At 43.5% G+C, this 14,343-nt stretch overlaps 1 protein-coding gene across 2 annotated transcripts in view; it reads left to right on the forward strand.

Moving 5' to 3' along the window:
- Nucleotides 1-5,976: 5,976 nt before the first annotated feature.
- TBC1D4 (TBC1 domain family member 4) overlaps nt 5,977-14,343 on the forward strand; it is a 103,157-nt gene continuing 94,790 nt past the window's right edge. For both annotated transcript variants that reach the window (XM_080612858.1, XM_080612859.1), the window contains exon 1: nt 5,977-6,604. In XM_080612858.1, coding sequence (XP_080468984.1) covers nt 6,110-6,604 — 495 coding nt within the window. In that variant the 5' untranslated portion in view covers nt 5,977-6,109. The remainder of the gene's footprint in view (nt 6,605-14,343) is intronic.

Here is a 14,343-nt window from a genome sequence, read left to right on the forward strand (position 1 = left end):
TAACAGGTTTTTTTTTTAAAAAAATATTAATCTGAGAGTATGGCCAAATGAAAGCAAAACAAGCTTCTTTCCCAGTGATGCTTCTGAACTGGCTGCAAGCCAGCTCACAGATGCTGCAAGCATACATGAAGCTTGAGAAGGACACTGAAGTATACATTTAAAATGAGCAGAGGAATAGGAGTGTGGTGCACAAAACACGGGTGTGCTGTACGATGCTTCTCACAGATGGCAATGTTGGAAGACACGAGATGCTCAGTAGTTGACAGAGTCAAGACAACAGATGTCAGTTTACCTAGGAAGGAGTCAAAGACGATGAGACAGAGGATTATGGGCTTCCCATCTGTTCTTTTTTTTCTGGCAGCTACACTGGCACCATTCCCGGTATTGTGTTGGGACAAGTGCCCTGTTGTTCATGGTAAGCTCTACCTTCTCTTACCACACTACAGTACTGAATGGTGAAGTTGCAATACCATTTTAATAGTGATATGCTGTTGAAGTCTAATAGTATTTTCCTATTCCTCTGGAACAGATACAGTTTGTTACTTTGAAGTACTCTTGCTTTCCAAGGCATCTCTCTTCCATGTTATTTCTGCACTCCACTATGTTATCTGCTAACCTTTCTAGCCTGTGGTTCATCTTTTGTAATAATATATTTGTGGAATAATATAAAGATGTTCCTTATATCTTTGGCAATGACCAAAACTTCTGTCATAATTTCCACTGCAGGAGGGTTGGAGGGGACCAGGATCTTTTCCAAATCACAAAATGAGGTAGAGATAGTGGGCACTGTTAGAGAAGTAGACTCCATCAGCTGTGGTATTCTTTTCTTTTTTTGGTATGTTAACTGCAGTGGTCAGGGAATAGTAGGGAAGTAAATGTCTCCTTTATATAAAAGGAGAACTAATTGGGAATGTGGAAATTCTTGAGGAAGAAGTTGTTTTATCTTCTGCAATAACTAGCTTTGCAACTGGCCTAAGCTGCCAACAACCACTAAACCCTGTTTTCTCAGCAATAGGGATTTTAGTGAGTTGATCTGATGTCCTTCTTTTGGGGAGAAACCTTAAAAAAACAGGACTGGAGATAACAACCTAGTTCTAAACAAAAAGCATTGTTGTTCTTCACTGGATTCAAAGTCTGCTGTGCCAGAAAGTTTGAAAGGGTGACTGTTACATGTCAAAACAGCAAAAAAGAATTTTTCCACACTCAAGTGCTGCTTGAGAAATATAAGAATTCAATGCATTTTCTCTATCAGTGCTACATTAAATTGAATAATGATACATTGAACAGAGACGTAAAATGTAGTGGTTTGCCTTAAGTTCTAGAGATGTTTATGAAATTTCTAGCTAGGGATTATTCTCTTAAAAACTTTGCTCACTCCAGTTCACCTAAATCTGTTTTGGAGTGGTTCTTATTTGGCAGAACAAATTCTAATCTGTCATTATGATCAAAAAAGATTAGTGCTATTTGAGAAGAAAAAAAGCCCCAAACCACCCAGCCCCCATCAGATTAATTTTTCATCATTTTTATTGTGGACAAATTGCAGTGAGTGTCTCCTGCTATTGGCGTGCCTCTACAAGACTGATTATGTCTTACTCAAACCTTTGTCATTACATTTTAAACTATAATAACCTCTATACATCCTGCAAAAGATACAGTTTTCATTCTCTCTAGCGATGTTTTTACATACTTAATAGAGGAGGCATCAGAGTTTCTCTAGCAGCTAAACTTTAAAGCCTTGGTAATATGCCCGATCTACCGAACTTCCTTTCTAATACTTCAATTATATTTCTAAAAGTTAATTCATTACTCTTCAAATAAGACTGGGTAGGTTAATAAAATGTTTTCTAAAGTAAAAATGCCTGTATCCCAGACCTTACTAAAAGGCAATCTGAGAGTAAAATAAAAATTTACTAGTTAAATTTAATGCAAATACAGTAGTGGACCTTGAAATCCCAGAGTTGAGTGACAGCATTCTTAGAAAAGCAAGAAGAAGAGAAGCAATTCCAGCTACAGGGCATATTACTGAAATAAAGTGCTCTAGTCCAAGGTGATTAAAGTTATGCATGAATTATGAGATTGAAAAGTCAAGTCTACAGCTCCTCTAATGACTTAATATTTTTTTCTGCAATTAAAATTGTGGTTAGAAAGCTTAAGGGGGTGGATAATTACTAGCCATTAACAGTCTGATCATGTGAGATGCTGAGGTCTCTCTGCTCCTTAAGAAATTACTGAGAACTATGGATTGCAGGTTTAAATCCTTTAACACTGAATATGAACTGATGATCCAGATATGATACATGAAATGGCTGCTATGGTGCAGCGTATATTATCAGTATATATCATCAAGGCATTCTCTTAATGAACAAAACATACTTCCTTTAATAAACAGGAGGGGAAAAAAAATATCTTTACATGTAGTACTCCACTGACAAACATATCGAATCCAAAATGTTCAGAGGCATTTACTTATGTTTAGTTAACTAATTATCACTTGGTCACTTCAATAATATACCTTATTTTAATTAGATTTTGCATCTAATGGATGTTCAGTCAACAGAAATCAATGGAAGGTTATCTGCAACTCAAAAAGGCCCAACTGGGAATGCGGTCAGTTTTATTTGATCAGCTGAGCATGTATTTGCTGCACATGGCATGGCAATTATTGAGCAGAGTACTTTATGTACTTCAGATCTTCTAATATAGTTTTCACTTTGAATTTTACAATTTATTTTAAGAAGCTTGGCTAATAATTAAAAAAAAAGGATTTTTAAAATATTTGTGTCCTCTCATCAGAGGCTTTGTCTGTCGTGTCTCTGCATGGGTGCTGCAGTTATACTTCTGTTTGGAATGACCTGGAGAGAAACCACTCTTTCATCAAGAACAGACATGTAGTTTCAAAGCTGTCTGGATAAGGACTATGGAAAGTTGCTTCCTTCTCTATCCCAAAGGTTCTGCTCCCATTAATTGAGCTATTAGGATTATATAGTTCAGGCTAATTCCTAACTATACTGTGCAAAGAATTAGAGGATGATATTTTTGTTACCATTATAGTTCTCAACACTAGGGGAGAAACAGCACGAGGAGCATGTCAGAGGTCACGGGCAAAAGAATACTGTGCTCAATATGAGAGAAATTAGGAAGTTTTAAGTTAAAGATGCATGAAATCTTACAACTGAAGTGAGAAAAGGGGATCAATCAAGAAGAAAAGTTCTCTAACTAAAGGACTGAGTTTCTAATGAAGCAGTATTAATGAGATGGGGGGATAAAAGGTGGTAGGCAGATTAAAAGATAAGAAAGAAATTATGAAGTAAGTGGATAAAGATAATGGACAGCTAAGAAGGATTACTATGCAGAATTGGTTCAGAGAGGCATAAAAAGCTGAAGCAAGAAGAGTAACTTTGGATTAACATCTGAGAATTTGATTTTGAAGGTGGTTAAAATATTAGTGGTAGAGTTTATATGGATTAATTTTGTCTTACAAGAGATTTGTATGAAGAGTAATGAGGTCAAAATAACCAGATCTCATACCATATTAAACAAATCACGCACCTGATGGAGAAACCAAACAGCTTTATGTAACTGGCACAAGAGTGACAATGTAAGAATTTCAGATTCATTTAACACACTTGGTTCCTTGCAGTTCTACCCGGTAAAATAATTTTCAAAAGTTGAAGTGCATCCTTAGCAGCTGAAAACAGAGCTCTGTAGCATCTTCAAGTGAAGGCTTCTTGTTCCATTTGAACAATGTGAGAACATCAGTGGGTCTGTGGTTGCTTAAAAGAATTAATGGGGCTTTGAGCAACCTGGTCTAGTGGAAGGTGTCCCTGCCCGGGGCAGGAGGGTTGAAACTATATGATCTTTAAGGTCCCTTCCAACCCAAACCACTCTATGATTTTATGAGTTTCAGCCTCTTTTTGGTATTTTTTAAAACGTGTTCACATGAATGCCTTCACATCTCATGATTATTATTTATTATTTGTATTGCCACAGCACCTGAAAACGTAGGTAGTTTTCTGCAACCTGGTTTTGGTAGGTGGTATAAAACATAATACAAAATGATCTAATAGTCTCTGAGAGGGCATTTGTAAGTAGCTGAAGCAATTCAGGATATTGCAGCCTCCCCCTTAGGCTGCTTCGTTAGAGCCATTTCATGATCAGCCCGTCTAAAATCATCACAACAGAATGTCTGATGGGTTTGTGCCGCTGCTTTAGTGCAAGTCCAGTGTTCAGTTCACTTCCCTGGTAGTTTACATCAGTCTTTGCGCTCAAGTGACTGAATTTAAACTTCATGCTTCTGGATGAATCATCTAACCAACAGTTCCCCAAAGCAGTGAGCAGTCTTGCTGCCCTCTTCACCCGCTTCCTTCATGCCAGCAGCGGTATCTGTGTGAGTGCTGTCAGTTCAATGAGAGGCAGCTCGCAGAACTGAACTGGTAGAAAATGAGCAGTCCATTGTAGCGTTAAACTGGTGCCAGTGCTACAGTGCCAAATGTAGCAAAATGTCAAGTAATGTTCCCAGCCAAAGGGTTAATGCTCACTGTGCAGACTGAGGGATGAGAAACTTTTAGATTTGTTATGAAAAAAAACCCAACAAACTGGCCTTTAGTATTTTGACTACCCCAGTTGTAAAATCTGCTGTACAACAATGCAGTTCAGATGTTAAAAGTGGCTGAAAACAGCTCGGGAAAGCAATTGCATTCTGACTTTGACTTGTACGGTTGTAGCAAATACTAAAGCTGGTGTCCAGCCTACATGAGACTTCCTGTGTTAGCTGCCCCATTCTCTGAATGGCTCACCATAGGATGCTGTGAGAGGAGGTGTGTTTGAGGCCTTTCCAAGTCAGAACATGAAAACTGAAGATTACAACTATAACCAAAATGCACAGACCAGATGACTGAACCGGGAAAAAGAAGAGCAAAACACTTTGCTCAGAAAATGAGCATAGTTGCTTGTGACACTATTAAAATATTGATGACAGGTTTTGTGTCAGTTCACACTACTGCGGGTTGATACCTGCTGTGCTATATGATCCCTCCCTGCCCAAATCTAGCAAGTAGCCGTGTTACACCACATAGCTCCTCAGCTCAAACTGCAGACCTTTTTCTTCTTTCCCTATACCAGGATAAATCAGGGTTGACATAATAGCATGTTACTAGGAATTACCACCGCTGTTACTACAGATGTAAACACAAGGACAGTCACCAAACCGGACAATTGCAAAATGGATACGGATGCTATATGCGTAGGAAAAGCCTTGCCCAGCTACTTTCTCAGCTGGAGGAAACTAGTTACTAGCATCTACAGTAGGTGGCGGATTTTTCGTTGTCAAGAAATGTTATCGCGATAGCGAGGAAAAAAACCCAACACAAACCGCGACTGAAAACTGAAGCAGGAAAAAGAAACCAGGAAAAGAAAAAAAAAAAAAAAAAATCAGGCTTAATTAAACTCTGGTTTGACGGTGACTCGGCAGGAAAACACTGCTGTAACTGCATCCCTAGCAGTACCTCCACACGTTTGCGGCACGGCTGGTTCTCCCCCACGGGAGAAGCCGAAGGGAGGAGAGGTCGCGGCAGGATCAGAGCCAGGCGGGGGGCACCTCACCAAAATCAAAACTAACTCAGAAACCCCTGGGGAGCTGTCACAAACGGGGCAGGGGGCGGCTCCGGTGGCTTCCCCACCTCCTTCCCTCTGCCGCTCGGCGACCTTCCTCCTCCTCCGGTCACGTCGTGGGGCGCAGGGAGAGACCAGCCCCCCAAGCCCTGGGAGCGGCGGGACCGGCAGCAGCTTGGGGAGGCCAGGCCACATTATATTTTTGTTTGGAGCCCGGAGCGGTGCACTCCCGCCCCTCGGCTGGCGGTGGCCGAGCCGCGGAGCCCGGTCGGGGCGTAGCTTGCCCGCTCCTCCCCGGGGCGTTGAGGAGGAGGGTGACTCGTCCGTCCTTCCCCGCCCCTCGGGGTCGGTCGGCAGGGAGGCGGCACGGCTCCGGGGACGCGCCGGGGGGGATGCACTTTTAGCGGCGGCCCCGGCCGAGCGTAGGCCCCGCCGGCTGCACCTGGCGCCGGGGAAAAGCGGCCGCAGAGCAGCGCGCTCTCTACCCCAGGAGCCCACCATGGAGAAGCGAGGGGAGGGAGAGCCGCTCTCTCACCCGCTGGAGCCGGAGCCCGATACCGATCCGCAGCCTGTGCCGCCAGGGGAGAAGCGCTTCAGGCTGTGGTACGTGGGCTCGTCGTGCCTGGACAGGCGGACCACGCAGCCCATGCTGCCCTGGCTGATGGCGGAGATCCGCCGCCGCGGGCAGCGGCAGGAGCCCTGCGGTGCGCTAGGCAGCGGGGTGCCGGCCCGCGAGGTGCTGCTGCTGCTGGGCTCCCCTACCCTGCGCTGCGTGCCCGCCGGACCCGCCAGCCCCGGCCGCCCCGCTGGCACCGGCTGCCCCGCCAGCCCCGCTCCCGCCGTCTTCATCTTCGAGCACAAGGCGCAGCACATCGTTCGCTTCATCCACAACAGCCACGACCTCACCTACTTCGCCTACCTGATCAAGGCGCAGCCCGACAACCCCGACTCCCCCATGACCTGCCACGTCTTCCGGGCCACCGACCCCAACCAGGCGAGTGGCGGCGGGGGCACGGGGAGGGGGCTGTGACCGGGATTCCACCGCTTTCCTTCTCTTCCCTTTCGCCTGCAGCCGCGGAGGAGTCGGAGTGCTCGGACGCGGCAGGGCAGCGCTTGCGGGCAGCTGCGGAACCGTATCCGAGGAACGGGGGGGAACCCGGCTCTGCCCGCGGGACTCTCCCGGGGTGGCTGTACCGGGGCTGCACCTGCACTGTGTTGGGCCAGGCTGCTCGGACGGCAGCCGGGGGGCTGGAGCAAGGAGGAGGGGAAACACGGTCCCAAGTTGCCTTGGGGTGCTGGGCCAACCCCTGCCAGGCCTGGGGAACCAGCCCCTGCGAAACGCGGGTGCACTGGGATACGAAGTCCCGCTCTTTATCCCTAGTCGTTCCGCAGGGAGGTCTGAAATCTTGCAGCAGCTCGGTGGCAAGCACGCAGTCTGCTCAGTGAGCAGAATGCAGCATTCATAGTAAACCGCCTTTACGGTGGTGTTAAGTGCTGGGAAGAAATAGAGTGGTGAGGAAGCTTGTGCTTTCACGCAGACCCTGGTGGTGTGGAAACCATCGTGTTTGGCCAGTGGTCCCTCTCCTGCTCATAGGTCATGCTAAGGACACCTGGCCCTGCTCAGGCCCACGTAGTAGTGCTACAAACAATCCTAGGTTTGGGTGGAGACATTGTTGATAAAGTGCCAACTGGAAAAATAGACCTAAGACTGTATTTTCCCGACTGCCTGACAGGCTTTGGCTCACACATCACATGTGCAGCAGACTCCTTTCTCCTCCCAGTGTAGAGTATGTGAGCGATGGCAGTTTGAAGAGCAGGTTTGATCATTGATTTAGCATGCTGACAGCAAGAAAAAGACCTTTCAGTAACAGTCGTTCGGTTGAGTAAGTTAAGACACCTTCCCCCCAGTTTTCACAGACGTATGGAGGAAAAAACGTGTCCTGTTAAAAGTGCTGGATTTTACTGAAACAACTTAGCTGACTTACTAGATCTCCTCCTTAAGTGGAGAGGGTAGGAAGTTTTCCGTAAGTGGAGAGGATAGGAAGTATCAGGAAAATGACTGAAAAGTTCTCAGTGTAGTAATTTTTACTTGAGCCATCGTACTGCCAGAGATTATAACACAGGAAGGATTTAGATTGTGTACATAGCTGTGACTTGAGCCATCATCAAAGATAGAGCAGGCATTATCCTGAGTGGAGGTAACTGCACTTAACTGGTTGGCAGCTGCTACCCCTATTGGGCTCTGCCAGGAGAGAGCATGCAGAAGGAGCGTGAAATGGAGAGGATCGTGTCTGGCAAGGGGGGAGCCAGAGTGTCCTTTCAGTTTGGCCGTATGGACTGAAGTGAACCAAGGCTCCTGCTGTTGGCAGAAGATGCTGAATCAGATTTATTTCTGGGATAAGTCTGCTCTGTTACCATGAGTTTGTGAGACAAACTCATGCTATAAGATAGTGGGTCCCTATCGTGAATATGCAAAATTCTGTATACATTTACATTTGGGAGGCTCTTTGTAACTGACCCTTTTATCCATATGTCATTCCTTCTTTCCTCCTGGAGGAAAACGTCCTTGTGTGCATGAAATTAAACCAAGCCGATACTATAGATAGAACTTCGTTATGAAAGTGACCGGTGTGAACAGGTTCCCTGTTATAAATGCTGATCTTGTTCTGACAAGATAGCCTAATTTTGTCTGTCAAGATTTTTTTTAACTTCATTCTCATTAACAAAGAGTGAGTCCCTTGCACAAGGGTTGCTCAGCATTTGATTTCCAGGGAAAAAAAGCTACAATAAGGGTAGTAGATGCACAGCTAGAGATGTGATTCACAAGTATCTGACTAACAGACAGGTGCTTTAAGGTATCAAAAAGAAAAGAAGGTGGAATGTTTTTATTCCCCTCCTGTGTTTTGTTACCAATTGTTGGCTAGGTCTGTGCAGGTCTGTAGTTGTTGATCTGTTCTTAAGCCTAGTCCTGAATGGATGAAATTGGGCTGCAGGTTGCTAGCTCTGGCAGTCTTCTGCAGCTTTTCATTGTTTATTATAAAATAGCTGCTGTTGTTACACACTTTCAAGATCCTCAAGGATGTGCTTCTGTTCTGTGTTGGTTATGTGAGCTTTGTGGTGCATATTATTTTAGAAAGTATTTTTCACAGCTGTTATTTTAAGACAACCTCATTTTCCATCTTAGACCATAACCATTTCCAGCCAATGTCGGTTGGCACCACTACTGAGAGAAGTGATCCTGTTCTCTTCCAGCCTCGACCCCTCGCTCGTTCCTTCCTCTCAGCTTTGTCCTCGTGGCAGCACGACTGTTTGTGCAGCCACACAGCAGACAGGATCAGGGAATTGACTGGCGTTGAACTTGCTTTTCCCTCTCCTTTGCTGGATTAGTTCCAAACCGCTTCCCTTGTTTGCTTTACTATGCAACCCTAATACCATTTACATCAAGACAGGTAGGTTGAAGGCACAAGGTAGCAATGAGTGGTGAAGAAAGGGAAGGGACAGATAGCCATTCCAGAAGTTATACTGATTTCAGACTAGCCAGAGATGACTGCAAAGCCGTGGTGTTATGGTGTTACCCCTCTTGGCAATATTAAGGTCAGCACCACACTAAGTCACTCTGGAATGAAGGAAGGGTGTGTGAGATGTCCTCTGGTCAAGTTGGAAGACAGCTAACCATGATTTTAATAGAGGATGTAATTTATGGAAGTGAACGGGTAATAAATGACTTCCAAGAGATTAATGTTAGTGCAGTAGCTCAAAAAACAATGTAGGTGAGACTGAGAATTTTGGCTTTGGGCCCGTTGCTTTGTTCACCACCGGCGGTACACGTGTATTCACTGTGACCACAAAAGGGGCTGTTATTTGCAGAAAAAAGCAATACTTTTTGACAGTCCCTGCAAATCTCTTTAGCAGATGACCAATAAAACCCCATGCAGTATGTGCTTTGATAACACCAGGTAGGAAGATAACATCTTTGAAAGTTATTTGTCGAGACTGAATTAAAAATGAGAATGTGAGGTGATACAAAACACCTTCACGTTTTATTTGAAAGCCTGCGAATTGTAGGCAGAGCTGAAAAGTAGGAGCCAGTGGGTCGACTTGTGTTCTGGAGTAGTACTTTGGCGTGGTGTCAAACCCAGAGCTCAGCTGTCTGTATGGGGGTGGATGCTCAGTTCCTTTTATTGGGGGGGGGGTGTCTCTTTCTTTTCCCGTTTAATTACAAGAGGAGAGAAAACATCTGGAGCTATCTGACTGGTGAGGACAGGAACAGAAGATTCTGACTTTCCCCGCCGCTCCCCAGTTATTACTGTGTTTGCAGCTGCTTGTAACTTTTCATAGCAGCAGCCAGCTGAAGTGGATGAGGGTAGTTGTCTGTTTAGTTCTGGCTTGTAGCTCCTGAATAACAGCCAGAGATTTGTTAGTTTTTATTGCTGTCGTTTGAGAATTATTTAGGATGCACAGAGCCTGTCTGTAGAAGTTAGATGACCGTGTTGTCTTATTTTATATTTGGCAGATTTTCTTCACAACCCCAGGAACAGATTTATTTATTTAAACCAGAAGTTAGAGTTTATAAACATAGCAGGCATACCCTTCTCCCAGCCACCAAGAAATGCCCTTTCTACCATGAAATGCTGATTTTATTCTGTTAAGCAGATTTTAATTGTGTGAAACAAACCAATGCTGTTTGACAATTGCCTTGAGTTGCCTGTTCTCTGGGGGAGAGGCTTATGGTCTGTTCTCTTTTTTTCACTTTTTGTTTTATTTATTTTAATTATTATGCTAGTTCGGATTGTGAGTTTTCTTATTGAAATATGAATAAACCTGTTTTGGGGATTTATTTATTTTTGTTTTTTTGTTCTGAGCTGGCATCCAAAAATCTAATTATACTGTAAGTGATTTGTATTAGTGAAGACAGTTGTCTTCTCTAGTTAAGCAAAAACTTACTTGCTGCGTTTTGTATTTCTTTTAGAAACCTGATAAGCAGTGATCCAAGTATATTGTTAGGGGGTTCCAAAACGAAGCCCAACTGGCTGTGAAGGAAAAGTGGTTCTGTGCTCAGACCTGAGTAGGGTTTAGCTCTTGTGTTTATAATCTGTAGCTGCGGCATTCTGCTGCAGCCATGTGTTGGGAGGACTAGGCTGTTTCAAGGCAAAGCAGAAATCATGTTGTAGAATTTAGAATGGTTTGGGTTGGAAAGGACCTTAAAGATCATCTAATTCCAGCCACCTGTTATGGGCGGGGACACCTTCCACTAGACCAGGTTGCTTGAAGCCCTGTCCAACCTGACTTTGAATACTCCCAATGATGGGGCATCCGCAACTTCTTTGGGCAACCTGTTCCAGTGTCTCACCACCTTCACAGTAAATAATTTCTTCCTTATATCTAGTTGCTAAGCTAAATGCCTTGTCAACTCTTTCCCCTTTGAAAGTTTAGACCACCACAACCAAATAGAGGAGTATTTTGCAGACATTGTAAAGCTGTGATAAGAGCTAGAGAAGTAGAGAACCTCAGAGACAAGAGCCCTGGAGGCAGCCTGTTTGTAACCCAGATCCCTGCTCTGTCATTGCTGCAGGGGCTGAAAGTCAAAAACGTTTGTCTATTCCAAGAGTGTGATAACTGTCTGTTAAATAATGTATTTCAGTAAAGCAAGGCCATAAGTTTATTCTGAGAAACAAGGCATGGGTACAAAATGTTTCATTTTAGCTATTCAAAGGAGGCTTTTATACTGTAATAATACCTTGTTCTGTAACGCTTCTTATTGAAGAATGTAAGTTAGAAACGTTTGAAGAGGAATATTTATGAACTTTACATTCTTATTTCTTCTGTGCTTTCATTTTTATGTCTCAGGAGCACAAGTTAAATGGCAGCAAAGTTTTGGCATGAGTAAGTGTATGTACAGCATCGTTGCAATTCATGCTAAAATATTGCTCAAGTTGAGTCAACCGATAAGCTGCATTTTGAATAGATACAACAGACGTGATAAAAAAGATGGGCTCTGGGTTTTGAAGGATTCTGCAGAAAGTGGGAGACTTTCACAGTTTGGTTGCAAGACAGAGTTGAGCGCACGCTGATTGCAGAGGGAGGGGTAACACAGTTTTCCATGACAAAGACAGGTTGTCCCAGATTTATCAAGAAAACAAGTCATGGAGAGACCAAAAGAAAATTTGTTTGTGTGGGTCAAATTCATTCATGAACTGAGAAAGAATGACTCAAAACAAAGAGTGGATGCTAAAGGCTTGCAGTGAATGCAGAATTGTTTGGTGAGCAGCCTCATTATCTCCAGCCTACGTAGGCATGGGCTATACAGCCTCACATGAAGAGTCTCGCACTCTTTTTTTCTCTTTAACAGTTTTTGACAGGTTTGGGAAATGAAACTAAAATGAGCTTTGTGTTTCATTTTCTTTTTCCTTAGTGATTGATTCAGCACTTCTTTTCTGAAAATGAGAGTGCATCTTGTTCTAGGCTTGCAAAGCTATCCTTAAGTTCCAGTTTTGAACATCTTGTCCATAATAGTTTTCTTTCATGTCCCAAACAGAAGAAATAATATAAATATTAAAATTAACTGTTTGTAGATGGTGGTTTGGAGCCTCTTTATCCCTGGTTAAAGTTTAGGAGAGGAAAAGGAATAGTTTTAAATACTCTTATCTGCTGTTTTTGTAGAAAGACTTAATTCATTTTTCCTTTTGCAGTTCCTGAAAACCACCCCATTATTTGGGGTGTCGAAGACACGTTATAGAGGACTGTTTTTGCAGAAAGGCAAAATAAAATATAGAATGATAAGTATATGAAATGATGTAAGCTCACAGAGAGTGGCTGTAGGTAACACAGTGACCAGATAATAAGGCTGTTTTATTGAAAGAAAGGAGCTTGTATGCATCTGCGCACACCAAATCAGGGCTCCTCTTCTGATTATGTGTTTCTATGTTTTTGTCCTATGTTTAAAATATTGAGGCAGTTCCTTTTAAAAATAATTAGGCAGAAAACTGACTTCCAAAAGGTTTGGCTAGCTTATGTATGTCTTGGTAACAGGGAGAGTCTGATTATTAGAGATGGTAAAAATGTTGGACCAAAATGCTTGAAGGTAGTGTTTATTAAGATGAATGCTAAAAAAAGATTCATTCTCTAAGTAGCCACTGCAGAATAGTAGTGTGGCTGACTCCTACTAGTCTCTGCTTTTTGCTGGTGTTTGGTATAGCATTTGATGTGCACAGCTCGCCTTCCTTGCATCTCTTCCTTCCATCTTCCCCATTTACCTGGAACTCCTTGAGCATCTTTAGTGTCTCCAAGGTAAAATCCAGACACCTCAATGAATTTCTCAGACCGGTCATGGAGTTTGCTGTCCAGGCTGTAGGTCATGCAGAATTTTCAGCAGTGTTGGCATGGTCCCCTCGTGGCACCAGCTGTCCTCTGCCACCTGGTTTAGTTTCCTTTGTGGTTTCAGATACTATTTCAAGTTCAGAGACAAGAAAAAAAGAAGAGTTTATTTCCGTGTGGCTTTTATCATTTGTCCCGTATGTGAACTGTGGCATCACCTACCTTCACGTTCTGTATGTCTGAGGCACCTCTGGAGTGGAGCTCAAGGAGATGGCTGGGTAAAAAGACAGACCCACTGTAAGTCTTGTATTAAATAATGTGGTGCTTGAGGGCAGCTGGAAAGCAAACTTAGAGCAAAAAGTCAAGTGACTTAATCCATATACAGGATTTGTGCTATTCTGTTCTGTACAGAATGTAATATAATATCTTACCACTTTAATGTTCTGACACAAATAGGTACACTAAGGCCATGCAAAACCATGGGTTCCAAAATGAAGTAGGGCATTACTAATGAAAGATAGGGTATGATCATGTCATAAACATCTATATTTGCCCTGAAGAGGTCTTCAAAGTGTAAAAAGACAATACTGGATGTCAGAGGGCAGGGTGAAAGCACAAAGCGTGGAAGTGCTTACCTCAGGGATGTGTGGACTAAGTGACCTCCCTTTTTGTGATCTGTTTTGTGTACTGGAGAACATGCATCCATTTTGGATATGCATGTTTTCATCCATTCACATAGTTTGTTGGTTTTTTTGTTGTTTGTTTGTTTGTTTGGAGGGGTTGTTTTTTGTCTCCCTCAGGTGTATTAATTAGGTGACAACTGTGACTCACAACAGTGAGGTGGGCAAATAAACGTTCTTGGCAGTCTTGTAGATCTGAAAGCACTGTGGTAATTCAATCTTCCTCTCGGCGCTGGTCAGGGGTAAGCCTGTTTGTGCTGTAGAGGATTAGTTCTAGTAATATATTTAGGACTGCAGGGAAAAGGGCACACCATTTCCCCCACCCAAGCAAACAGAAACATGTGCATGCACCCCAAAGGCTCATTGTAGCTCTTATTAGAGTCTTAATTCCTACATTTTTATACAAGCTAAGTATATATCTTGAAAAATTCAGCTAGTCTTCATTCTGAGCAGAGTTGTGCTTCACCAGCACAAAACCTGCCATTGTCTGAAGCTGTATTCTGTTGCCTCTTGCCTCTCCACTCTGTCTCTGCCATACCACTTGAAATGAGCAGCCTTATGTCCTGCTGTTAGAAGTGAAGCCTGATTAAACCCATCCCTCTCTTAAGTGAAATTGGCTGCTTAGTCCTCCCCATCCCTGCTGCAGGGAATTAGGTCTTCCAATGAGAAGTTAATTAGTTGGTCCACTTCTGGAGAGGATGATGCTGCTGGGATTTCTGCTGCTCCCTGAGCAGGCAGT

Source organism: Psittacula echo (assembly GCF_963264785.1).
Source record: "Psittacula echo genome assembly, chromosome: 3".
Classification (NCBI taxonomy): domain Eukaryota; kingdom Metazoa; phylum Chordata; class Aves; order Psittaciformes; family Psittacidae; genus Psittacula; species Psittacula echo.